We start from the raw sequence: 25,983 nt of genomic DNA on the forward strand, positions 1-25,983 counted from the left end.
TTACGAATTTTATATTACTCTTAAAGGCACCATATAGAACTATTGTCACTGACATCCTGTACGCCATATGCAAGAAATATACAGTGTATGTATACAGTTAAACATGTATCAAGCAGCCAGCCGAAGGTGCGATACAGTCTGGCTGCTTAGACAAGTGGATGCTTAACACAAATTAAGATTAGAACACATAGTTAATTTGGGAAGTTGAAGTTAGCTTGCTGCTTAATGTATGCAAGTGGCTGCTAAATACAGACGGCTGTTAAAGCAGGTTCGGCTGTAGATTTTATTTCATCAAAATGTATTAATTCTTTTTAATGTATCAGTAATTCATTCATTGATGTCAGTTAAAGAGATCTAGAATAATCATTTACCTTTTCAATAATATCCTGTATTTGAAAGACCCGGCTTATACTAGTGTTTGATATTATCAGGGTGATGTATTATTTCACAAGTAAACTGTCAGTTACGATTCTGTTTCTTATTAATTCTTAATTTATTATCAATTCCTGGCAAAAATCAAGAACTTGCGTCTAGAGTTAGGTAAATCATGAAATAGTCTAAACTGAAATACGCATTAGGTTTGGAATGAATTACACGTTAATATACTTAATGCATGATAAAATATCAGTGACTGCAAAACTATAGGCTTGAATTACAAACCAGGGGTTTTACAAACCGCACCTACCATACTTCATTGACCTTACAAGCTTATATGTTTGTTCAATTTTTTGTCATCTTTATAAATCATTTATTGACATTAGAAAATACGTCTACAGTTAAAGTGATATCAAGAGGTATATTAAAACAATAGCGTGTTATTGTATCATAAAATAGGAGATCACAAAACAAAACAAAAAAGAAAGGTAAAGTTCTTTGCACAAGTTCAACTAATTTAATAAATCTGTCAGAATAGAAAAGTTACATCGTGACGTTCATGTTGTTTTGGTAGACTCTATGAATTTCATAAATTTGGTACAAATGAAAGCTGCTTGTTCGAATGGAATCCTTGCCAGTTTGGCAGAAGTTTTAACAGTCTTACTTAAAACATGAGGAAAGGCAGTAAGTACAGTGTATCTAATTTAGCATTGGTTTGTTTGTAATTAGAAGCATTTTGATCAGCTGTGTGGTTGAAAACATGCCTCTTTTTTGATATCGGGTAACTATATACTTTTGCGACCGGTATCTAGTTTAATTTAAAATTAGATATAAAATGTGTCAAGGTAATATTACAAGTCTGTCAACAAATGTACAACCCTTCAAGTAATAATAAGCATATCCACAAATAATAGCCACTGATGGGCAAAAAGAAGAAAAGAAAAAAGTTCAGCAATATTTAAAGTGCTCGATTCCGCTGTTCTAATAGTTTTTTTTTTAAAGAAACCCAAATAGCACCGTCAAGTAAGGTCTTTCATGTGCCACCTCAAAATATCGCGATATTTTTATGTAAACGCTGCATTTTTTTTTATCAGACACGGTGTGTGAACTTGGAGTTTTGTTTGAATAAACCCTTGTTCTAGATTTCTTCCTTTACCTTGACTTTGGTTGCAATTAAGGCCGTAGCGGTTCAAGATTTGTGTGCGTTAATATTAGAATTATCTAAATATTGATCTGTAAAACTTTGTGATTTTTACATCGGATATTGTCGTAAGTAACTCTTCCTTTATTCCCCATCATTAAATGTTCATTTTTCGCTGTAAAGAACGCAGAATTTCAAGATTTGATTGTTTCCGTTGCTGCGGTTATTTATAGGAGTTTCAGTTTTGATGAATATGGGAAGCCGTTCTGGACGTAAATGTGCAATGCTTTCTCTAGTGTAATTAGAATACATCAGTTCGCAACTTCGCACTACCGGTACTTAGTATAAACATTTTCTGTCCACTGTGATGAATTCATAGTTTGAACGAAAATAAACAACAAAGTCAGACTTTATCAAAGGTAAAAAACGATAAAATAGATTATATTTACTGTTCGACATACATTCGGCGTCACAATATTTGTGTAGGCCTACAACTGAGTGTCTCATAAGACTTCCTGGGAATTATTTCAACATTTTTGAATTCAAGTTTGCCAAGGATAGATGCGGCGACATATGTTTCCTTCAACGATTACAAAATGAAGTTCTTACAAATAAATACAGTAAGTTCAGTATTCTCCCCCAGATGTATCCTGGCAGATATTTTGATACTGCGTTGTCCTGTAAATTTTCAATATTTTCTGTTTTCAGCGACTGAAATATTTCATTTATACAAATTAATTCTCTGCTTTAAAAACCACGTAGACACCGCTATATTTCCCCGGTATTATCGCAATTTCGGTCGTGGCCCAGGATAATTTTTTAATAGGTATTACCCAATTTCGCCATTCTGACACTCATTTGTTGGGGACGAAAGTTATTAAATTTTTATTTAAACAATACTCAAGTATTTACATCGCTTGAAAGTAGCTCTTACAAGCTGTACGTTTCTTGCGAACATATTTGATATCAACGTAATATACATGAAAAACAATGGGTAATTCTTTTATTAAGAACCATATAATTGCACGTTTTTAACTTCACAATACTTTTGACAATTTCTTCATATACATGTACTAATAATTTCAGAAAATGTGTCAGTTGGATTGTTCTGTATAAATTAGTTTATTATCTAGTATAAGTGAACCAGTTGTCAAGTAAATGTTATGGTTGTATTACTGACATATCATTGTAGGAATGCGTTCATCTTTATCAGTTATAAATAAAGACCATATTAATATCAATCTACTCGACTGCCACGTAAGCACGTGGTATTCTGTTTCATACGTGCAAACGTTGCCATATCTCGTGTTAGAAATGAGGTAAATACATGGCAGAAATGGCCTTCCATATATTAATGTAAACATTTCATGACCTAGTTTTGTACGAGTGTTATCTCACGTTTACATACTCGGCAAAAATCGATATAGCAAAAATATATATAGAAGTGCGAGGGCGTAGCAGTTAGACAGTATACGTACATCCCCTCGCATATACATATTGCTTATTATTAATATAAGCTGATATGCAATATTAAAATTTGATAAAAGGGACTCTGCACGTCCGCCCGAGATGATATTTAGCGGAGTTTATATGGGCTCTGTATGGGTTTGAGTCCAGTTTTTGGCGAGGTTTAGGCAAGACAATGTCAGTCCAGACAAAATATAAACCGATATACAGGTCAGCTGTTCATATTTTATTTCTCTAAAGGCATGAACTGAAATAAATGAAACTGCATGTAATAACACAAAATTTTAACGGAGAAGTATTAATTATATCAACATCAGTTTAGTTTCAGTGATTCTTTAAATAAATAAGGATCATACTTTTTCTGCAACCACATTAGCCGCAAGGATAAGATATGTAATAAACTTTAAATAGACAGTTTTCATTAAAGGTGGTTAACCAGATTTTGGTCAACTAATGTATTTGACTAATCATTTACACTTTTTTTTGTGTTCTCAATACATGTTATGTTTTCACTGGAAGTATTTTAAAATTTGATTTTCCTATCCTGGTTGCTCAACCAAGATAGCGTTATTTTAGCAAGTATGAATTCAATAAACATATTTTATCTAACATATGAGCCGTGCCATGAGTAAACCAACATAGTGGGTGTGCGACCAGCATGGATCCAGACCAGCCTGCGCATCCGCGCAGTCTGGTCAGGATCGATGCTGTTCGCTTTTAAAGCCTAAGTACTGCAATTAGAGAAACCATTAGCGAACAGCATGGATCCTGACCAGACTGATGCGCAGGCTGGTCTGGATCCATGCTGGTCGCAAACCCACTATGTTGATTTTCGAATGGCGCGGCTCATATGTCTAATGAATGATATGAATTTAAGCACTGTTGTGTTTAAGTTGTCAACGATTTACACTGACAAGTATATATTTTGCCAAAATTCATTAGAAATGCAAGTTTGTGAAATTAATATTACCTCCCTTTGCCTAACCAAAATAATAGCTATACAAGAGGGCCATGATGACCCTGGATCGCTCACCTGAGTAATATGAGCTACATGTTTCAAATGTCAAACTGATGATAAAATGTTAAGAAAGTCAGTAGGTCACATTCATGGTCAATGAAATTCAGTTTTACGATTTGTGTGCAAAACTGTGTATGTCATCAAAATTTCAAGGCTGTATCTAAAAGAAAAGAAAGTAGGTCAGTAGGTCAAGGACACAGTCAAGTGACATCATATTATTTGGGGTCATCAGTTAATTACAATTAAACAGTCTTGGAAATATGATCAGATGATTTTTTAAGTATTTTCCTATATAACTCACATAATAACTAAGTGACCCCAGGGCGGGGCCTCTTTTGATCCCAGGGGCATAATTTGAACAATTTTGGTAGAGGACTACTAGACAATGCATCATACCAAATATCAAAAGCTTGGGTGGTATGGTTTCAGACAAGAATATTTTTAAAGCTTTTTCCTATATATATAAGTCTATATAAAACTTGGGACCCCCAGGGCAGGGCCTCTTTTCACCCAAGGGGTACAATTTGAACAATTTTGGTTGAGGACCATAAGACAATGATACAAACCAAATATCAAAGGTGTTGTGGTTTCAGACAAGAAGATTTTTAAACTTTTTTCCTATATAAGTCCATGTAAAACTTGGGACCCCCGGGGCGGGGCCATATTTGACCCTAGGGGGATAATTTGAACAATCTTTGTAGAGGACCACTAGATGATGCTACATACCAAATATCAAAGCCCTAGGCCATGTGGTTTTGTACAAGAAGATTTTCAAAGTTTTCCCTATATAAGTCTATATAAACCATGTGACCCCCGGGGCGGGGCCATATTTGACCCTAGGGGGATAATTTTAACACTTTTGGTAGAGGACCACTAGATGATGCTACACACCAGATATCAAAGCCAAGTAGGCCCTGTGGTTTTGGACAAGAAGATTTTTAAAGTTTTTCCTTTCGGTTGCCATGGCAACCAGAGTTCTGCATGGAAATCAATGTTAAAGTTAAGCGTAGTTTACCGCAGACCCGTCCGTGCGCTGGGCAAGTTGCAAGGCGCAGTAAAATGTAATTCAACGTAGTACCTCGTACCTATCCGTACTTATTCGCGTCCTGTATTGTTTTGTTTGTTTCCTGTTTCTCATTATTTTTCCCGTACTAAGACGTACTGCTCCGTTGTAATACACCCACAGACTAATCCTATCCGCACCGTACCTCAACGCACGGACATACCCGTATGTGTGACTGCAGCTTTAGGTATTACCTGGCTCGGCCCGATTAAAATATTGGACATTTTGGACTAGAACAGGACAGACCATGCAAGGATTAAAACAAGACTGGAAGTTAAGCTGCATTTTACACGATTGTAAATTTTGTGGCGGGCACCTGCAAGGCGTATATAGTTCAAGTTCGAAATGGGTTATCTGCGGTCCAAAAATAGGTCAGATCAGATTATAGAAAACACTTGTTAATACTAAAGGCCACGTTCTATATACCATTTCAACTCCCGGCCTGGTCTCCTGCTTCACGTATAATGGTTGGCCCGGTGTTCAACGCAGATCTATACCATTTTCTTTCTCCGAACTTAGGTCTGAAAACCAGCTTGGTTATCACTTGTAAAGTGGTTCAAGTAAACTTTTTTAAAGTGCTTAATACTTTTTTATGATCTTAAAGTTTGAGATGATGTGGTATTAAGCCCGTCGGTTGGTTTGTATAGTAGAGTTATACCCCTTGCATTTCAGACGGGCGAGTTATATGCTACTTGCCTTATTTAACTTTTACACTTCTAAAATTTCAGAATTGTCCGTAATGAGTTCAGAATGGTTCAAGAACATGTGCGGGGCCTCACTAGACGACGAGGCGATGCAGAGGGTGCCAAATCCTAAGTTAGAATTAACTACGCACGTTACCATCAAAACAATACAAAGTTTCGGGCTACTGGGAACCATTCTAGTTGGTCCAATTGCTGCAGCTGCGAAGAAGGAAACCAGAAACTGGCCGGGGGTTAAACATAAAATAACCCGTTGTGGAAGAGGGGGCTTATTTTTGGGGGTTGTAATGGGACCTGTGATAACATACATGAAAATCAGAAGCGAAGAAGATTCTTACAAAATATGGGACAGATGTTACAGATTACGTTATAACCGTGGTCAAGTGTTGGTCGACCAAGCTTCGGTAATCGGAGGTGTAGGTGGCGCTGCTGTGGGTGCAGCGACATCAAGCGGTGCTCTATTTGGCGGGCTTGTGGGGATGTCGTCTGGAATTTTGGCGGCGGCGATTGTGAACAACACTATGAAGAAAGAAAAGTGATCCAGTATGTTTTAAATTTCAGACTTACTTCAGATGTCATAATATTATAGAAATGTCATAATGCATTAGTTTTAGATTTAAAATACATACATGTGTATTAGATTAATATAAGAACCCCATCCGAGAAACGAGAAAATATAATGGTGTCCATATTAGGTTAAGATGTCGGAAGAGAGGAAAGAGGTATCGAAACGGTATATAAGCGTCACCCTTTCTGGAACAAGTATGTCAAAATGTGCAATACATTTAGGAGAGGAGCGATTTTTGTACAAAATCATTGAGAAAAATCCTTGCAGATTGTGAAATACCTTCATTTTCAAATTGAAACTATTTTATTCGGAGGATGTGTGCTTCATTTGTGTAATCGCATTTGGTGGAGGCTGCAAAATGATCAACTGTTGGCGTAGAGAATTGTATTGAGAGTTGTCGCTCATTCTATTAAAATGGGACATTGTCAGTAAAACCACAATCCTGTTGTTGTAGATTACTACAATTTTCATTGAAATAAATAGATTCAGTTATTTTTTAAATATAAACATAACGTTATATCAAACAATTTCAGAGACATTTAACGAGAGTATTTCGAAATGTAAAAGAAAATTACCTCCCTTGTTGCATAATTCAAATGTACTTATTTTATATGAATTTGAACAATTATAGCTATGGAATGTTTCAGTGGGTTTGTATTGCATTAACAGTCCAGCCAAATACTAAAATGACCTCTTTGAGCAGCTGCCCTTACTTCGACACTAACCCTATTTTGAACGTATGATTGATATCGAATGTGTACATTCAATATCTTTGTACCGATCCATGCGCATGTTGCACACGATTGCTAGAAATGTACTGATATAAGAATATTTCGTGTTTTCGGGATGGGTCACTTCAAAAGTCAGTACCGTAATTATATAAATATCCTGTTTTTGTAAGACTGTTTTCAGGTTATATTACCATCATTGATATATTACAAACTCCTGAATATTTTTGGAAATATATTACGAGATGTGTGGCGGTCAGTTAGAAATATACTCCAACAACTTTTCTAACTCCACACTTGCTTTTTATATTATTATTTAGATGGAAGTTTGATTATTTAGGTGATCTAAACATAACAGTTGTATGTTAATTAATTCCACCCTTCATTCTTGTGATTCAGCCATATTTTATGAACATCTGTCCAGCATGTTGTGTTTAATTGATCCGATATATGTAATTTATAAGTCTTATGTACATGAAATACAAAATAATCTGAGATATTCATTAGGATTTGATTTTATTGTGATGCATGCGATGTTGACTCATACAGCGACAGATGGCTAGAATGAATCATTGCAAATACGTTCTTTCGCCACAGCTGGAAGAAGTCATTTACACTACATAGACCTGTATAAACATAGTTCATGTGGGTTGGGTCATAATCCCAACCATGAAAACAAACAACAAACGTAATTAAAACGCGGCTCGAAATGAAATACCAAAAGATGAATGAAATTGTTCTTAAGTACAGTAAAATACCACATGCATGCAAGCACAGTTGGGATATTACTTGCGTAATACTATACAAAAAAAAAAAACTACTTCACGCCCCAAGTTACGTAGCACTGAGCTTGCAACTGCTGGATGACCTCGCAGAGGGAAAAATATACAGCCATATGAATATGAGTATTTCAGAGCCTTTAAGTGTATCGCTGGCGTTCCCCAGAATTCAGCAAAGACAAAATATGATTCCGTTCAGTACTGTTAGCTGGACTTTTCTCTAGCTCTGTCTCTCTCTACATTTATGTAGGGATGTGTGTGTGAGGGAGTGGGGATGTGGGGATGGGGGAGAGGGCTTTAAATTCTTTTGCTTTGATCCTCTTGTCAGATTTTCCTGTATCTGTACCGGTGAAGGATCAATTTCTTTTTTCAGAATTTAGCATATAAAGCGCCTTAAGAATATATGTATATATTTTTTTAACAGTTGGTACATGTATATAGTACAGTCTAAACAACTTCTGTTGCCTTTAATACGTATATGCACAGATATATATTAGCTATTGAGGGTTAATATAGCAGTAGGATTTATTAAATCTTTTGGACGGACAGACGGACAGGACGTCAAGTATATGCGCCCAGACTTAACTAGATTTTACCGGTGATATAAGTTTTCACTGAAATTGCAAGAGCGCTGTATCTTTATCTACATGAATACAAAGCCCCAAGTTTATGAGATTTGGCCAAAACTTACAGAAATGTATCACTGAAGTGACCTTGCTCAAAGGTCAAGGTCACAAATCGAGCTCAAATGCCATTTTTCCCCTTTATATTTCGTGTCCGGAGCACGACTTAAAAATGACTTGAAAGTTTGAATATAGGTAGGTGATGATAAGACGATGTACAGCGTGAAACAACCCAAACTACTTGCCCTCCTACCTCCCCGCCTCCAGTAGCCCGACCCCATCCGCCTACCAAAATCACCTTTGATATTCTTGATATTCCGTCACCGCCACCACACAAATCCCCCCTCCCGCCACCCGCCAAACTCATTGTAACAACATTGTATCTGCTATTCAGTATGTAAGAGACATAACTCACTTAAATCCCTGTTAATTTATCTCCCACTTTTCACTTTGTTTCGCATAATTTCATTAATATCTTTTATAGATTTGAAGCTGGGAATTAAAACTTGATGTAATGAAAGGACTGTGTAGATACATTGTAAACTTTACCCTGCTAAATTTCTAAAATGGACTGGTCCATCAATCAATATGGGCAGTACCACTTATTATTCAAAGGAATGTTCATTGAAAATGATTAGTGCATGCAGATCTTGGTCTGCTCTGGTCGCAAAGGCAAAACCTCCTGCCGCCAGCAGGCTAAATCTTATCAGCATTAGTTGCCAAAGAACACCCCCTTTCATTGTTTTTATCTTGTAGGCAGATATTGGCACTTTCTGTTTTACTAGTAACTGGTAGCCTTTAGACAAAAATATAACCCCATATCTTAAATTTTCACAAGCCGTCTGGTGTTGATACGGTGTAAGATGTTCATAACACATTTTTTTCACACTTTTTGGTTCGTACTTATTTTTTACTCCGCACATAGTATTGAAACTCTGAAAGGATTCATGTTAATTAATGGTAGTGAGAGGAAGTTCAGAGCGCAAGTTTCATAATTCTGTCTTGTCTGTCTATTGAGTTATCTCCCTTTTTGTTTTCGTTTAAATAGAGAATTGAATGAAAATGAAATAATAATAGGTTGCATAGATAGGAAGTGAAAAAAACTTATGCATTTGAAATGCGATTAAGTGTAATACATTGTATAAATTTTAAACTTTTAAAGCTACTCGCCCACAGTTGGGTTGAAATATTTCATTTCAACTTGCTATATATACATGACACTGAAAAAAAACGTGGTGAGTGAAAATAGGTCGATGTGAGCCCAACCCTCCCTTTGTTTGTGTTGTTTTGTTGAGTTTAACGTCGCTCCGACGGGTGTCCCTCCGCGTATTATTTCATAACTCATCTTTTTATCTGTACGCACTTACAATGTCACTTAAATATGATACATACATGTAGTTATATTTTGAAAATATCTTGATCTGCCTGGGTTTAATATAGGGCTTCTTATATTTGCTCCTCGTTGCGGTTGATGTGTCAATAAAGATGTATTTGAATACCTGCGTTGATAAGTTATGAAATTTTACCTTCACATTGGAAAGTAATACACCAACAGTAAGTGTTTTCTTCACAATAGTTTTCATTAGTTTTGCACGTAAATGTTGCATTAATTATAGGAGCGAGTTAATTCAGAACAGGTCAGTGACCCCGAGTGTACTGACTCGATACTTTGTCACAGTTTTTGTACGATTTTAAGTTATAGTAGGTGAAGATTATCTGTTTGTTCTAATTTCTTGTTTGGTGTCGTCAAACACGCCAGACATATATCTTAGTTACATTAGACTTACTTTCAAATGCGAAATGTTGGACGACAGACTTTTCAGGTTACTCGATGAGAACATACTTTTCAGGTTACTCGATGAGAAAATAAACCAGGTTTAAATGCCACACATGTATTTACTTTTTAGCTCACCTGAACTTTGTTCAGGGTGAGCTATTAGTATAAGTGGATGGTCTGGAGTCAATCGTCCGTCGTCCATCATCCTGTGTCCTGTGTCTACATTTTTGCTTAAACATCCTCTCCTCTGAAACTACTGGTCAGAATTACAACAAAGTTTAACTTGTTCAGTGGTATGCTCTAAAAACATTTAAAGAACTTCTTTTCATGAACCACTTGATGGATCTTCATCAAACTTGGTCTGTAGCATCATTATAAGGTCCTCTCCCAGTTTTGTTCAAATGGTGACACTTGGCCCATTTTAAGGGTAGAGCTAAAATTAGAAATGCATTTAAAAGACTTCTTCTCATGAACCGCACAATGCATCTTCATCAAACTTAATCTGCAGCATCATTATAAGGTTATATCCTAATTTTGTCCATATGGGGACGATTGGTCCCTTTTAGGGTCTACCAGAGCTAAAATTAGAAATGCCTTTATATGACTCCTTTTTCGTGAACCACTGGACTGATGTCCATCAAACTTGATTTATAGCATCATTATAATGTCCTTCACCAACTTTATACAGTTGGGGGCACTTGGCCCCTTTTAGGGGCAGATAGAGTCAAAAAGTAGAAATAACTTTAGATAGCATCTTCATGAATTGCTTGATGGATCTTCATCAAACCTTGTCTAGAGGGTCCTTTCTCAAATGTGTTCGATTGGGGGCACTTAGCCCCTTTAAGGGTCCACTAGAGCTGAAATTAGAAATACTTTTAAACGACTTCTTCTCAAGAACAGCTAGATGGATCTTCATCAAACTTGGTCTGTAGTCCTCTAAAAATGTATTCGAATGGGAGCTGTTCTTTTAGAGGCCACTGGAGCTAAAAATAAAAATACCTTTAATGACTACTTATCATGAACCGCTGAATGGATCTTCATCGCATTTGGTCTGCAGCATCAGTATAATGTCCTCTTCAAAATTATTTGTTCAATTGCGGTGGGAAAGGGTGGGTGTGGGTGTGGTGGTGGTGGTTGGGGGGTGGGGGGGTGGGCTTGGCCATTTTTAGGATCCGCTAGACTTAAAAAACAGAAATGCTTTTAAATGACTTCTTTTCATGAACCACTTGATGGATCTTCATCAAACTTGATTTGTAGCATTATTGCAAGTTCCTCCAACAAATTGTTCAATTGGAGACACTTGGTCCCTTTTATCAAACCTTGTCTGGAGCATCATTATAAGGTCTTTTACCATGTTTGTTCAGTTGCGGGCTCTTATTTCCTTTTAGGGGCCGCTAGAGCTTAAAATAGAAATACCTTTAAAGTACTTCTTCTCCATGAAGCGCTTGATGTATCTTCATCAGACTTGGTCTGTAACATCATTATAAGGTCTTACACCAAATGTGTTCAAATGGGGTTACTTGGGCTCTTTTAGGGGCCACTAGAGTTAAAATAGAAATATTTTAAATGATTTCTTCTGATGGTTATGCGTTTTTGATGCGTGACAGCAAAATATAAAGAAAAGAACTTTTAAATAACTTTTGTTTTAATGAAAAGTTTAAAGGATTTTCACCAAATTTAGATAGAAGCAAAGTCAGATGGATAAGGTTTTCTTCAAGTGAGCGACTTAGGCCCATTTGGGCCTCTTATGTTAATTTATCAACTATCATTGAGAATTAGGACCTCTCCTAGCCTGACCTGTCTGGTCCGGTCCGGTCCGGTCCAGAATTGAACGGGCTTGTTGGGCCGGACCAGAGATAAGGACATGCTATTGAACCCTTGGGTACCAACCAATCCCTCGGGATTCTGCAGATGTTATAACACGAAAAATCATGCGTTATCCCTACAGTCATGAATAATATAAAACTATTAAATTTGGACATTTCCGATATATTTATGTCTATTCAAACTATGTTACCCACTACATACGTGCAATCCATAGTGAAAGAGCGTCATATATGTCCAAATATATAGAGGATATTTGTTTGTTTCAGTGCGAGATTGAAACATCTTTCACGAGTGAACACCACAATATGCAATATGTTTACGAGTGGCACCACGAGTGAAAATGTAAGATATGTTGTTCATGAGTGAAAGATATTTTGATCTTGCAAGTAAAACAAACACATTTTCTTTTTATTTCATGTTTGACTAACTTTACCCATTTTATAGTTTCTTACCAGTGAAAAGTATATCTGATATTTTTCAAGGAGAAAGTACCAGATATTTTTCACTCTAATAGTTTGATTATTCACTGAAAAACGTGTAATAATGAGCCATATTCTACACATTATATTGCAAATATTACTAGCTGTTTCAGAGAACTGATATAATTTTCCTGGATAAATTGTATTTGTACAAATAATGTTTGATGACCACCAAGTCAAAGCTTACTGTAGGTCATATCTGGATTTATCGATAAGTCCTATCTGGAACACAAGCCCTGTCTGGAATTTACAAAAGAAATATATATAAAATCGGTATTTACTGCAGGTCTTTGTCAGTGATATTAAACGTTCATTTTATGTTCCTTTGTTCATAAAATTTGTTGCATTGGTTTCCAGATGAATAAAAACTGACACGGATTCTGGCAGAATAAACGTCGTCAATATTCCCTGGCTAGTACTAGTACGTTGCTGAAAACTATTTTTTGCTCATTTTAGACTGTGTGAACAACAATATGGGTGGCGAATGGATCAAAAACATGTGTGGCGCAAAGCTGGACGATGAAGCCATGCAAAGGATCGGGCATCCAAAACTAGAGTTATATACACACGTGACTGTAAAAACTGTTCAAAGTTTCGGTTTACTGGGAACCGTTCTAGTTGGACCAATTACGGCTGCAGTTCGACCAGAGACCCGAAACTGGGCAGGGGTCCAAGAGAAAATGACCCGTGCTGGTACGGGCGGGGTAATTCTAGGCGCCGCAATGGGGCCTATATTAACTTATTTAGCAACAAAGAATGAGACAGATGGTTATAAAATATGGGACCGTTGCTATAGACTACGATATAATCGATGTCAAGTGCGGGTTGATCAGTTATCGGTAGTTGGGGCGGCGACTGGCGCGGCAATAGCGTACGGAACGGCTCAAGCCGGCGGTGTTGTGTTTGGAAGTCTCGTCGGGATGTCTGCCGGAATAATATTGGGGGCTTTTTATAACGCGGCATTGGCTTAGTTGTGAAAGCAAAGATGTGTGAACCACAACTAAAACTTATATTTGCTGAGACCCTGGGACCATTCAGCGGTGATGCAAAGAAACGGACTTGCAGCGTTTTAGAAAGACACAATATAGGCAGACATATTTGAAAATAAATTGTTAGATTCGGCAATTATAGTGTTTTATATATTTTTTGTGTGTTTTCAAAACAGTGTTTCTATATTTGTGAAATAAAAATTAGTTTTGTTTCTCGTTGTTTCCGACGTGAAAGGACCGCATGTCACTTGATCTTTATCCTCGGAGCGTACTAACCATTCATTCAAGTCTGACCCTCATTTGACCTTCTTGTTGTGACTCCTTGACTTAGCCTGACCGTGAACTCTGCGTCGGATACAACATAATTCCTCTTGTTTACTATGTTTCATGCATCATAACAAAGAAAATTTATTGAATTTCCCCACGGAAGCCTCGCGTTCAAGGCCATGTTTGTTTTTAATTTTTCGCCGCCGCTTAACATTGGATAGTGGCTAGAAAAATCGATGTTACTTTGTTGGGCAATTTATCAACTGTACAAAAATCGATGTAAAAATTAAATGAGCAATACGGTATTTTCAGCACCACGAATGTGATCGGTGTAGCTAGTTTGAATACAGTGCGCCCTCTCTACAACGGCCCTCTGAACAACAATGCCCTCCTTGCAACAACACTTGCAACCGACTCCAAAACGTGCTTATTGTTCTTTATTTTACCTCTCTACAACAACTCTCCGAACAACAACCAAAATTTCCGTCTCCCAAAAGGTGTTGTTGTAGAGAGGAAGCACTGTATTTTATTGTAGTCTTTCTCCGAAGTAACAGATTTGAATAAAAAATAATCATTTCCGCTGTGCGGAGAAAGATCATAGCGTATTTTTCAGGTACCCTGCAGCTGGACATATAGCCGCTTTTTTGACTAGCCGCAGTGATTTGACAAAACATTTTTTCTCCTTATTGAAATTCTTTATGTATAGTCAACAAATAATCCATTCGGTTTAAATGGTTCTTTAAAATATCCAGAATTTGCCAATAACATATTTTTTAAATGTAATCGGCAACTTTTGAATATTTTAAATCAAAAGCTGCGGGTTATTTGGCGACTATAAATGAAAAGAATTTCAAATGGTCAAATCACGAGTGGTGCTTCATTATCGGGCCGCAGAGTACCAGTGGCGCTACCTTCAGTTAATGGCGTGTACCGTATTGACAGAGCATGCATGCAGCTTTCCGTAGCCTGTATGACAGGAACACGACATTATGCTCGATATTGCCCTAGTTAAGTTCGACCCCGATCTGGAATTAGCCCATGATTGAATAAATATTGGTAGTCCAAAGATTCCATTTAATGTGTGCTCCGCCTAACGGGGTTGGCAAGCAGAATATGAAAGGGTAGTAAAATGGGCTTTAAAATTCTTAATTCTTAGGATGGAGTGTAGGAAAGGGGATTCTAAGAAACAGTATCAAGAAACTTAACAGAAAGAACAAAAGTTTGAAAACAGGGGCCATTACTAAGGATATGTCCCTGCTATTACACTTACTTACTGATTTACAGTCCGTCTCTCGGATGTGACCTTGACCTTTAGCCTACAGACCCAAGAAAGAATATAGATCCTAAAGTAGTGCCAAGTAATGCTATGAATAGGGATTTTCCTCCAGTAGTACTCAACCACCTTTGTATGAAGTTTGAAAGCTTTGTGACTTAATTAGTATGGAAACTATTTTCAGTCTATGGGTCACTGTGACCTTGAAGTTGATATTTGACCCCTAAAACAATAGGGATCCTCATCAAATAGTGCCTACATTTCCTGTAAAGTTTGAAAGCTGTAGCTATTATATTTTCTTCAAGAGTCCGGAAAAAGAAATGTTGACATTCAGACGGACACTATGATTGCCATTACACGGTCTTTTTTTTTTCAAACGGGTGTATAAAAACTGCAATTTGCAAGAAGCTGCATCTGGACAGATTTAGCAAGGCAATGCACTGCATCTAAGAGCTAAAGCTTGTGAAATTCAAGTGGTCTTCATCGCTTATAGGACTTAAATGTTGATCTCTACGAGAGACAAAATGTCTTCTGTGTGAGAGGACTCGAGACGTCCGCAGTCATTCTTCCTCCACCTCTGGTTAAAGTTGGGAAGTTGTCAGGTTCTCGAGATAGAATTCGGACACAGCAACAGATCGACTGCCTTTACGTGCTAAGATTTTTTGTTTGTTTTGGGCTTATGGTTACACCGATACAATTATAGGTCATACGGCGACTTTACAGCTCTTGATGGTGGCGAAAGACTCCAGAAACCTCTCCGTGTATTATTTCGTCACGGGCGAGCAACTGGGTAGTACCACCAACCTTCTGTTGGGATACCCATGAAAAGAGCCTTAAATCCACAACAAACGGACAGAAACCTTTTGTACTTATTCGGGATTTCTGAAAGATGCACGGTTCTCTCGACGATACTCCATAAAAGGTGGTTCATATTAATCAATGAATGCGTTTATCCCGATAATAAAGTGTTTTTTTTTTACCTCCAGAAAAATTAGTGTAAATAGTTGTAAATAATAACAATATTAAACTTTTGTAAACAACAATTTATTTTGACAAGAATTTATGTACAGAAGGTTACTCCACCATAAACAGATGAACATGCATAATTATGCATAGAATAAATACATGTATATATCTGAAACTCAAAGAAGCAATTTCCATATTAATTGTTTTTGTAATCGACGCTTTTCAATGACAAAACATACATTTTAGTGTCAACAAATTGAATTTAATTTACTAGAATTCAGGAAATAAAGCATTAACTGGAAATTGCTTCCTTGAATTTTACATAAAATTAAAACAGAATATTGCCATCAAAACAATATGAGCCGTGCCATGAGAAAACCAACATTGTGGGTTTGCGACCAGCATGGATCCAGACCAGCCTGCGCATCTGCGCAGTCTGGTCAGGATTCATGCTGTTCGCTATCAGTTTCTCTCATTGCAATAGGCTTTGAAAGCGAACAGCATGGATCCTGACCAGACTGTAGATGCGCAGGCTGGTCTGGATCCATGCTGGTCGCAAACCCACTATGTTGGTTTTCTCATGGCGCAGCTCATAATAACAAAAGAATAGAAACATACTATCACAAATTGTAATACTGATAAATCTGTAATGGTTAAAGAATACAGACAAGAATTTTGAAATATGTACCAGATTTTACAAAAGAAAACATTTTAATAGATTCATTAATGATTTCTGAAAACTTCGATACTGCTTTTATATATAAAATCTATTCAATAATCAGCTTTCATAAAGAAGTAAAATGTATTGAGCACTTGAGAAATTACTTATTACCCAAGAATAATTAGTAAATATCAAAATAAAACATATTATTCACAGAACATGTCAAATAACAAAAAGTTAAACCCAAAAATAATATAGCACTTGATACTTTCTTAGTAATCCTGCTATATAGCCTGGCCCTGCATGTTTTTATCCAGTGTCAGTGGTGCTAAAGTGACTGTCATACAGATACAGCTTTCAGTCATGCTCATTCTATGATAAACTGTTTTTCTGTAGTTTCGGATGTAAACAAGTCCTCCAACAATGCGTACAGTCATCATATGGCTAAAGTCTGTTATTTCTTCTCTATATACTGTTAACCACAAATAAATAAACACAACAAAAAAGTTTCATAAAGATCAGCTCAGTTATAAAATATATATTGACTAGGGTTTTTCTCTCTTTCAAAATGAGTTTGTTCACTCACTAATTAATACTGAACTGATCTTATATACTTACCATTTCTAAGACTTTTTGTTATTCCCAAATGTTAATACCAAGTAATATCCCATAGATGCCTTTCTGGCATGAAATAACTTAGTTAAGAGCTACCAAGACTTATTAAGTTTCCATCTTTGGAAATCTACAAGTCTTGGTAGCCCTATGGATAGCCCCAAGCCTTTTTCAAGACTTGATAACTTTGAGTAACTCTTCCATATTCAAGCCTAGGAGATTGCAGTGTTGCAATACGGCCTGAATTGTCTCCCTTCCTGAATTTCCTAGTGTCATCTGGTACATCAAATACTGAAAGGAAAGGTTTTAAGCTGTCATTAAAAATCATAAAATCAGTGAAATAATGATCGAAAGAATTTTCACACCAATAGTTGTACTGTCATTATAGTGAATAAACTTCTGACAACAGAACTGCACGAGGTTGAGATTTCTACACTTGTGTAACCATAGTAACATGATGAGAATGATGACAAAACACTATGTAAGCAACAATACAGGCATCCCTCACCCAAGTTACTCACTCAGCTAGTATCTTCTGTCATTATTCAAAGCAGTAAATGAGCTCTTGATAAAAATTATCGAAAGACTATCAAATGTCTTATGATACTTTATCAACGAGTAGGTGAAACATTTGTACGAGATCTCGACCTACAGTTATACTATACGAATACGAAGTGCTACAAAGACATGGAGCTTACTATCATGTTTACAAAGGTTTAACATCAATGAAAGCCAGTAACATATAAGCATGCATTATTTTTCTATTACAGTACAGTAACTATAAATATGCTATAAATAGTAATGAAATTTCAGTATTAAAGCAAGACTGATCAATGTGTGTGCACACTAAATAACACTCGACAATCAGTGACTACAATATCTAAACAAGAGCACCGCCTATGGGTGCCATCACTTGTCTGCAAGCGCTGAACAATATGTAAGAAAAGAGTTATTATTTCAGATTTTCTAAGTACAAAAAAGGGCCATAAATCTAACATAATGCAGGTTAGAGTTATGGCTCTTGGCCTACATAGTCCCCTAATGATTATAAACATGTGTACAAAGTTTAAATGCTGTAGCTCTTGTAGTTTTTGAGAAAAGTCGGACTTAAACAAAAATTTTAACCAAGAAACCAAAATTTTTTAAGTACAAAAAGGGTCATAAATTTGACTAAATGCAAATCAGAGTTATGGTTCTAGGCTTACACAGTTGCCTTATGAAGATTAACAAGTATGCAAAGTTTCAAAGCTGTAGCTCTTACAGTTTTTTGAGAAAAGGTGGACCTAAACAAAAATTTTAACCAACGCCGACGATCAAGTGACAATACCTCGTAGATTTTTTCCAAAAATCAGATGAGCTAAAAATGCACATTTTGATGTTTCAGATAAACTAATTAATGGAAGAAATATTAAGATTTTACATCTTTCCAGATATTCAGACTGTAAGGCACTGTTTGTACTGCTTTCCGGAACAACTTCTCAATCTGAAAGCACAACAAAACAAGCTTTTTTTTCCAGAAGAAACGTATATTGTCAAATCATGCAATCCTTATGCCAGAACATACATTACACTGTCAATTCATACAGTACCAGAAAATGTTCCTATATCTAAAACAATAGGCAATTTAGCAGCTTTCAAATTAAAAATATCCAAGGTATTAGACCTCTAGTGATGTGTTGTTTCATGGAATATTTCAAATGTTTACAGCTATTGGTAACTCATTCAAGTTTAAAGGAAGCTTTGCAATCCCTTCTCCCTTCCATATAAAACAGGTTTTGTTTCTATGAATCTAATTGGATTTAGAGGAATATAATACCACCCAATCCCCGATTTAGTTTTTCTGCAAATCAAGTAACAAAGAGAACAAGAGGACCATGATGGTCCTGAATCGCTCACCTATCCCCACATGACCCAGTGTTGAACTGAGTATGACGTCATTATTTCTATTATTTGACATAGTGACCTAGTTTTTGAGCACATGTGACCTAGATATCATCAAGATAAAAAATTCTGACCAATTTACATGAAGATCCATTGAAAAATATGGCCTCTAGAGAGGTCACAAGGTTTTTCTATTATTTGACCTAATGGCCTAGTTTTTGAAGGCACGTGACCCACTTTTAAACTTGACCTAGATATCATCAAGGTGAACATTCTCACCAATTTTCATAAAGATCTCGTGAAAAATATGGCCTCTAGAGAGGTCACAAGGTTTTTCTATTTTTCGACCTACTGACCTAGTTTTTAACCGCACATGACCCAGTTACAAACCTGACCTAGATATCATCAAGCTGAACATTCTCACCAATTTTCATGAAGATCCGTTGAGAAATATGGCCTCTAGAGAGGTCACAAGGTTTTTTCTATTTTTAGATCTACTGACCTAGTTTTTAACCCCACGTGACCCAGTTTCAAACTTGACTTAGATATCATCAAGGTGAACATTCTGACCAATAATCATGAAGATCTCATGAAAAATATGGCCTCTAGAGAGGTCACAAGGTTTTTCTATTTTTAGATCTACTGACCTAGTTTTTAACCCCACGTGACCCAGTTTCGAACTTGACCTAGATATCTTCAAGATAAACACTCTGACCAATTTTCATGAACATCCATTGAAAAATATCGCCTCTAGAGAGGTCACAAGGTTTTCCTATTTTTAGACCTACTGACCTAGTTTTTGACCGCACGTGACCCAGTTTCGAACTTGACCTAGATATCATCAAGGTGAACATTCTGACCAATTTTCATGAAGATCCATTGAGAAATATGGCCTCTAGAGAGGTCACAAGGTTTTTCTATTTTTAGATCTACTGACCTAGTTTTTGACCCCACATGACCCAGTTTGGAACTTGACCTAGATATCATCAAGGTGAACATTCTGACCAATATTCATGAAGATCTCATGAAAAATATGGCCTCTAGAGAGGTCACAAGGTTTTTCTATTTTTAGATCTACTGACCTAGTTTTTAACCCCATGTGACCCAGTTTCGAACTTTACCTAGATTTCATCAAGGTGAACATTCTGACCAATTTTCATGAAGATCCATTGAGAAATATGGCCTCTAGAGAGGTCACAAGGTTTTTCTATATTTAGACCTAATGACCTAGTTTTTGACCCTATGTGACCCAGTTTCGAACTTGACCTAGATATCATCAAGGTAAACATTCTGACCAATATTCATGAAGATCTCATGAAAAATATGGCCTCTAGAGAGGTCACAAGGTTTTTCTATTTTTAGACCTACCGACCTAGTTTTTGAAACCACGTGACCCAGTTTCGAACTTGACCTAGATATCATCAAGGTGAACATTCTGACCAATTTTCATGAAGATCTTATGAAATATATGGCCTCTAGAGAGGTCACAAGGTTTTTCTATTTTTAGACCTACTGACCTAGTTTTTGAGGTCACGTGACCCAGTTTCGAACTTGACCTAGATATCATCAAGATGAACATTCTGACCAACTTTCATAAAGATCCCATGAAAAATGTGACCTCTAGAGTGGTCACAAGCAAAAGTTTACGGACGCACGGACGGACACCGCGCGATCACAAAAGCTCACCTTGTCACTTTGTGACAGGTGAGCTAAAAAGTTAACCATACAACAAATATCTTAACACCAACCAGTTTTATTGACCCAAGCAAGTACCACGTATAAAGGCAATTGTAGTTCCATACAGTTTCTAAAATGCTTTTGCAATTTGGAAATAGATTTACCTGGGTGTGTGACCTTTGTCTGATGGCCAAAGTTGTTGCACTGAAATCATAGCAACTAAAACTGTGTTATACTAGTACATTGTATTGTATGCAAATGGCATGGCAGATCAATCTTTCACAAAATTATTTTATATTTTAAATATCAGACGACAAGATTGTTAATATTTCACAATATATGCTGTTCACAGCAAATTAATTTTGATGGAGTATTTAGTCTAGAAATTCTGTTTGTGAGTGAAAACTTTAGAAAATTTAATTTTCTGTGTGTTTGAATGACTTGTCTTTGTAACTTTGACTGAAGACAGACAGAGGAATATATATTTATAGGTAAAGATGGTAAAACTGGTATTACAGTTTCCAGATGTGTGTATTTTGTGTCCCATCACAAAGTAGAGGATAACACAGACTGAGTGCTCTCTGGTCATCTCCATGTCGCAGATATTCCTCACACAACCTGGTATTATACAACATTCAAACAGAGATTTCTTTATCCAAATACAAAACCTGCAACTATTTTTATGTGTTAGCAAAATATTTATACCAATGCAATAAGCCAACATTTAACAAGAGCACTGCCTTGCGGGTGCTGACGCTCATCTGATTTTTTTTGTATAATAGAAATATTGTCCTACCCATGATTTTCTAAGTCTAAAAAGGGCCATCACTCTTGCAAAAAGCAGGATAGAGTTATGTTTCTTGATGTACAGTGTCCACTTATGATTGTGAAAAACTGTTGCAAGTTTTAAAGCAATAGCTTTGATAGTTTATGAGAAAAGTTGACTTAAACATAATATTCAACCAAGAAAATGATTTTTCTAAGTCCAAAAGGGGCAATAATTATTGCAAAAAGCAGGATGGAGTTATGTTGCTTGCTGTACAGGGTCAGGTTATGATGGTGAACAAGAGTTGCAAGTTTTAAAGCAATAGCTTTGATAGTTTAAGAGAAAAAGTTGACCTAAACATAAAACTTAACCAAGAAATCTGATATTTTCTATGTCCAAAAGGGGCCATAAATCTTGCAAAAAGCAGGATGGAGTTATGTTTCTTGCTGTACAGGGTCAGCTTATGATGGTGAACAAGTGTTGCAAGTTTTAAAGGAATAGCTTTGATAGTTTAGGATAAAAGCTGACCTAAACATAAAACTTAACCAAGAAAACTGATTTTCTAAGTCCAAAAGGGGCAATAATTCTTGCAAAAAGCAAGATGGAGTTATGTTTCTTGATGTACAGGGTCTGCTTATGATGGTGAACAAGTATTCCAAGTTTCAAAGCAATAGCTTTGATAGTTTAGGAGAAAAGTTGACCTAAACATAAAACTTAACCAAGAAATCTGATATTTTCTAAGTAAACAAGAGGGCCATGAAGGCCCTGTATCGCTCACCTGACCTATTGACCTAAAGATCATCAAGATCAACATTCTGACCAAGTTTCATTAAGATATGGTCATAAATGTAGCCTCTAAAGTGTTAACTAGCTTTTCCTTTGATTTGACCCGGTGACCTAGTTTTTGCCCCCACATGACCCAGATTCGAACTTGACCTAAAGATCATCAAGATTAACATTCTGATTAAGTTTCATGAAGATACAGTCATAAATCTGGCCTCTAGAGTCTTAACAAGCTTTTCCTTTGATTTGACCTAGTGACCTAGTTTTTTAACACACCTGACCCAGATTTAAACTTGACCTATAGATCATCAAGATTAACATTCTGACCAAGTTTCATTAAGATATGGTCATAAATGTGGCCTCTAAAGTGTTAACTAACTATTCCTTTTATTTGACCCCCGTGACCTAGTTTTTGACCCGACATGACCCAGATTCGAACTTGACCTAAAGACCATCAAGTTTAACATTCTGACTAAGTTTCATGAAGATATAGTCAAAAATGTGGCCTCTAGAGTGTTAACAAGCTTTTCCTTTGATATGACCTAGTGACCTAGTTTTTGACTCCATCTGACCAGATTTAAACTTGACCTAAAGATTATCAAGATTAACATTCTGACCAAGTTTCATTAAGATATGGTCATAAACGTGGCCTCTACAGTGTTAATTAGCTTTTCCTTTGATTTGACCCGGTGACCTAGTTTTTGACCCGACATGACCCAGATTCAAAACTGCCCTAAAGATCATCAAGTTTAACATTCTGACTAAGTTTCATGAAGATATAGTCATAAATGTGGCCTCTAGAGTGTTAACAAGCTTTTCCTTTGATATGACCTAGTGACCTAGTTTTTGACCCCACCTAACCCAGATTTGAACTTGAGCTATAGATCATCAAGATTTGACCAAGTTTCATTAAGGTATGGTCATAAATGTGGCCTCTAGTGTAAACTAGCTTTTCATTTGATTTGGCTTGGTGACCTAGTTTTTTATCCTACATGACCCAGATTCAAACTGGACCTTAAGATCATCAATATTAACAATCTGACCAAGTTTCATGAAGATACAGTCATAAATGCGGCTTCAACAGTGTTAACAAGCTTTTCCTTTGATTTGACCTGGTGACCTAGTTTATGATCCCAGATAACCAAATATCGAACTCGTCCAAGATTTTATTAAGGGTAACATTCTGACCAAGTTTCATTAAGATTGGGCCAAAAATGTGACCTCTAGAGTGTTAACAAGCTTTTTCTTTGATTTGACCTGGTGACCTAGTTTTTGACCCCAGATGACCCAATATCGAACTCGTCCAAGATTTTATTGAGGGTAACATCCTGACCAAGTTTCATTAAGATTGGGCCAAAATTGTGACCTCTAGAGTGTTAACAAGCTTTTCCTTTGATTTGACCTGATGACCTAGTTTTTGACCCCAGATGACTTAATATCGAACTCGTCCAAGATTTTATTGAGGGTAACATTCTGACCAAGTTTCATTAAGATTGGGCCAAAAATGTGACCTCTAGAGTGTTAACAAGCTTTTCCTTTGATTTGACCTGATGACCTAGTTTTTGACCCCAGATGACCCAATATCGAACTCGTCCAAGATTTTATTGAGGGTAACATTCTGACCAAGTTTCATTAAGATTGGGTCAAAAATGTGACCTCTAGAGTGTTAACAGTCAAATTGTTGACGACGGACGGACGGACGGACGGACGACGGACGACGACGGACGCCGGACACAGGGTGATCACTAAAGCTCACCTTTGAGCACTTCGTGCTCAGGTGAGCTAAAAAGGGGCCATAAATCTTGCAAAAACAACAAGATGGAGTTATGTTTCTTGCTATACAGGGTCAGCTTATGATGGTGAACAAGTATTCCAAGTTTCAAAGCAATAGCTTTGATAGTTTAGGAGAAAAGCTGACCTAAACATAAAACTTAACCAGGCAACACCGACGCAGACGCCAACGCCGACAACAGCTCAAGTGATGACAATAACTCATCATTTTTTTTTCAAAAAATCAGATGAGCTAAAAATGCATTACCATATGCACTACCGTAAACATTTGAATATATTATGCCTGTTTTTTACGATTTTTTAAAATTTGTCACGAAGGGGTGCGTACTGATTGATTTTCGTTGCATTATTATATTCAAATGTATGTATTTCCCCAAGATTTTGACATAAGATCGGGGATGCGTAATATACACGCTAGCATAATTTATTTGATTTTTCACGGTAATTTCATGCGTATTATCAATATTATTTGTATAAATTGGTTAGTCAGTTGAAACAACAGCATTCCCGAATTTCTTACTAGTACCAACATGTTCACCAGAAGGAACAGAAGAGTTGCATCCCTTGTATTTGCCATATTCATGCGAAGTTTCATTAAACTCTATACATGATTTACAAATAGAGGGCAAAAAGTAATTTCAGCATTTCAAAATCTAAGATTCATACTTGAAACATTAATTAATATGGGCACATATTCAATGATAAAAGCTCGGAGAATACTTCTGAAAATGACACTATTACCTTAACACTAGTGTGATGTTATTGGGCATCATGTTGACTACACGTTCCAACGTCAATGTCTGTTGCTCCGGTAACAAGTAACATACATAGCCTTCAATCACAGAGTTAACTGGTCTATAGTCTAGCACTGTTTCAATGTTCCAGTGTTCAAGTGGCAACTTCACAGGCATGGTGATTATACATCGATGGAACAAATAGTTCATCTTGCGATGCTCTACAGTTTGCTGTGTAATATTTTGTGCACTATTTTGTAACTGTCTATACTGGAACGCTATATACCTGAAAGTGATGGTACAGTTTGCTATGTTCGTTCTGTATCTGTTTATATTTTCAGTTCAATTAAAGAAGCAGCAAAAATGGACCTAAAGAACTTGACTATTACTTCTTCTTCTAACTTCTGATTCATTCAAATTTTTAACTTTTGTTCATAAATTTTCATTCCTACAAACTGAAAATGGAATAAGATTCAAATGTTAAAATGAAAAACCAAACTAACAAAAAAAAAACCAACATATTTTAGTATTTGGATGATTATGATTGGAATAATCAGAAACAGTAATTTTCTATTGAATAAAATCATTGTCAATCAGATATGTATTATTATATATTCTAACACGACTTGATTCATTTTCCTATTAAACAAAGAAGGCTGAAATTTGTGGGTTATTTTACAACAATTCACTGTTCTGAATAACTTCTGACGTCACAATTAGTACGTCATAGCGTCAAACGGCATAGCGGCACGTTGAAAAAGAAACCAACAAAAAACAGGCAAATATTTGACGAACGTCGTCAAGGATGTACTTAAAAATCCTTGGTAACGTGTTACAAAACACCTTGGTAATGTGTTAGAATCGAAATAATATATCTCATTTAGTGATTTGCTCTGTGCCCTTGTGATATAATTCCTTCGCATCTGAACTCCAAACAATGATTTTATTCAACAACAAATCACTGGATGAGATATATTATTTCTTAAACTTGGGCTGCACCCTTGTGATATAATTTTGTCACATTTCACTCCTGACAA

At 36.4% G+C, this 25,983-nt stretch overlaps 2 protein-coding genes and 1 long non-coding RNA gene across 3 annotated transcripts in view; 2 read left to right on the top strand and 1 right to left on the bottom strand.

Annotated features, from left to right (window-relative positions):
• The first annotated feature begins 246 nt into the window (after nt 1-246).
• On the top strand, nt 247-6,976 carry LOC123551103 (uncharacterized). Its single transcript, XM_053540592.1, has 2 exons — nt 247-268; nt 5,793-6,976. Exon 2 carries the CDS (start codon nt 5,804-5,806, stop codon nt 6,302-6,304), a length of 501 nt encoding a protein of 166 aa, XP_053396567.1. The 5' UTR covers nt 247-268; nt 5,793-5,803; the 3' UTR covers nt 6,305-6,976.
• Nucleotides 6,977-9,843: 2,867 nt separating this feature from the next.
• On the top strand, nt 9,844-13,747 carry LOC123551104 (uncharacterized). The gene is made up of 2 exons (XR_006686344.2): nt 9,844-10,017; nt 13,003-13,747. It is a non-coding gene; the product is annotated as an uncharacterized LOC123551104 (long non-coding RNA).
• A 2,350-nt stretch (nt 13,748-16,097) lies between these two features.
• Nucleotides 16,098-25,983, bottom strand: part of LOC123551105 (zinc finger C3H1 domain-containing protein-like) — a 45,441-nt gene continuing 35,555 nt past the window's right edge. Inside the window, exons 32-36 of the mRNA XM_045339806.2 lie at nt 24,954-25,232; nt 21,389-21,490; nt 21,037-21,076; nt 18,735-18,797; nt 16,098-17,605 (exon numbers count right to left, since the gene is read on the bottom strand). Coding sequence (XP_045195741.2) covers nt 17,486-17,605; nt 18,735-18,797; nt 21,037-21,076; nt 21,389-21,490; nt 24,954-25,232 — 604 coding nt within the window. The 3' untranslated portion in view covers nt 16,098-17,485. The remainder of the gene's footprint in view (nt 17,606-18,734; nt 18,798-21,036; nt 21,077-21,388; nt 21,491-24,953; nt 25,233-25,983) is intronic.

The sequence above is a fragment of the Mercenaria mercenaria genome, chromosome 4 (genome assembly GCF_021730395.1).
Source record: "Mercenaria mercenaria strain notata chromosome 4, MADL_Memer_1, whole genome shotgun sequence".
NCBI classification, from domain to species: domain Eukaryota; kingdom Metazoa; phylum Mollusca; class Bivalvia; order Venerida; family Veneridae; genus Mercenaria; species Mercenaria mercenaria.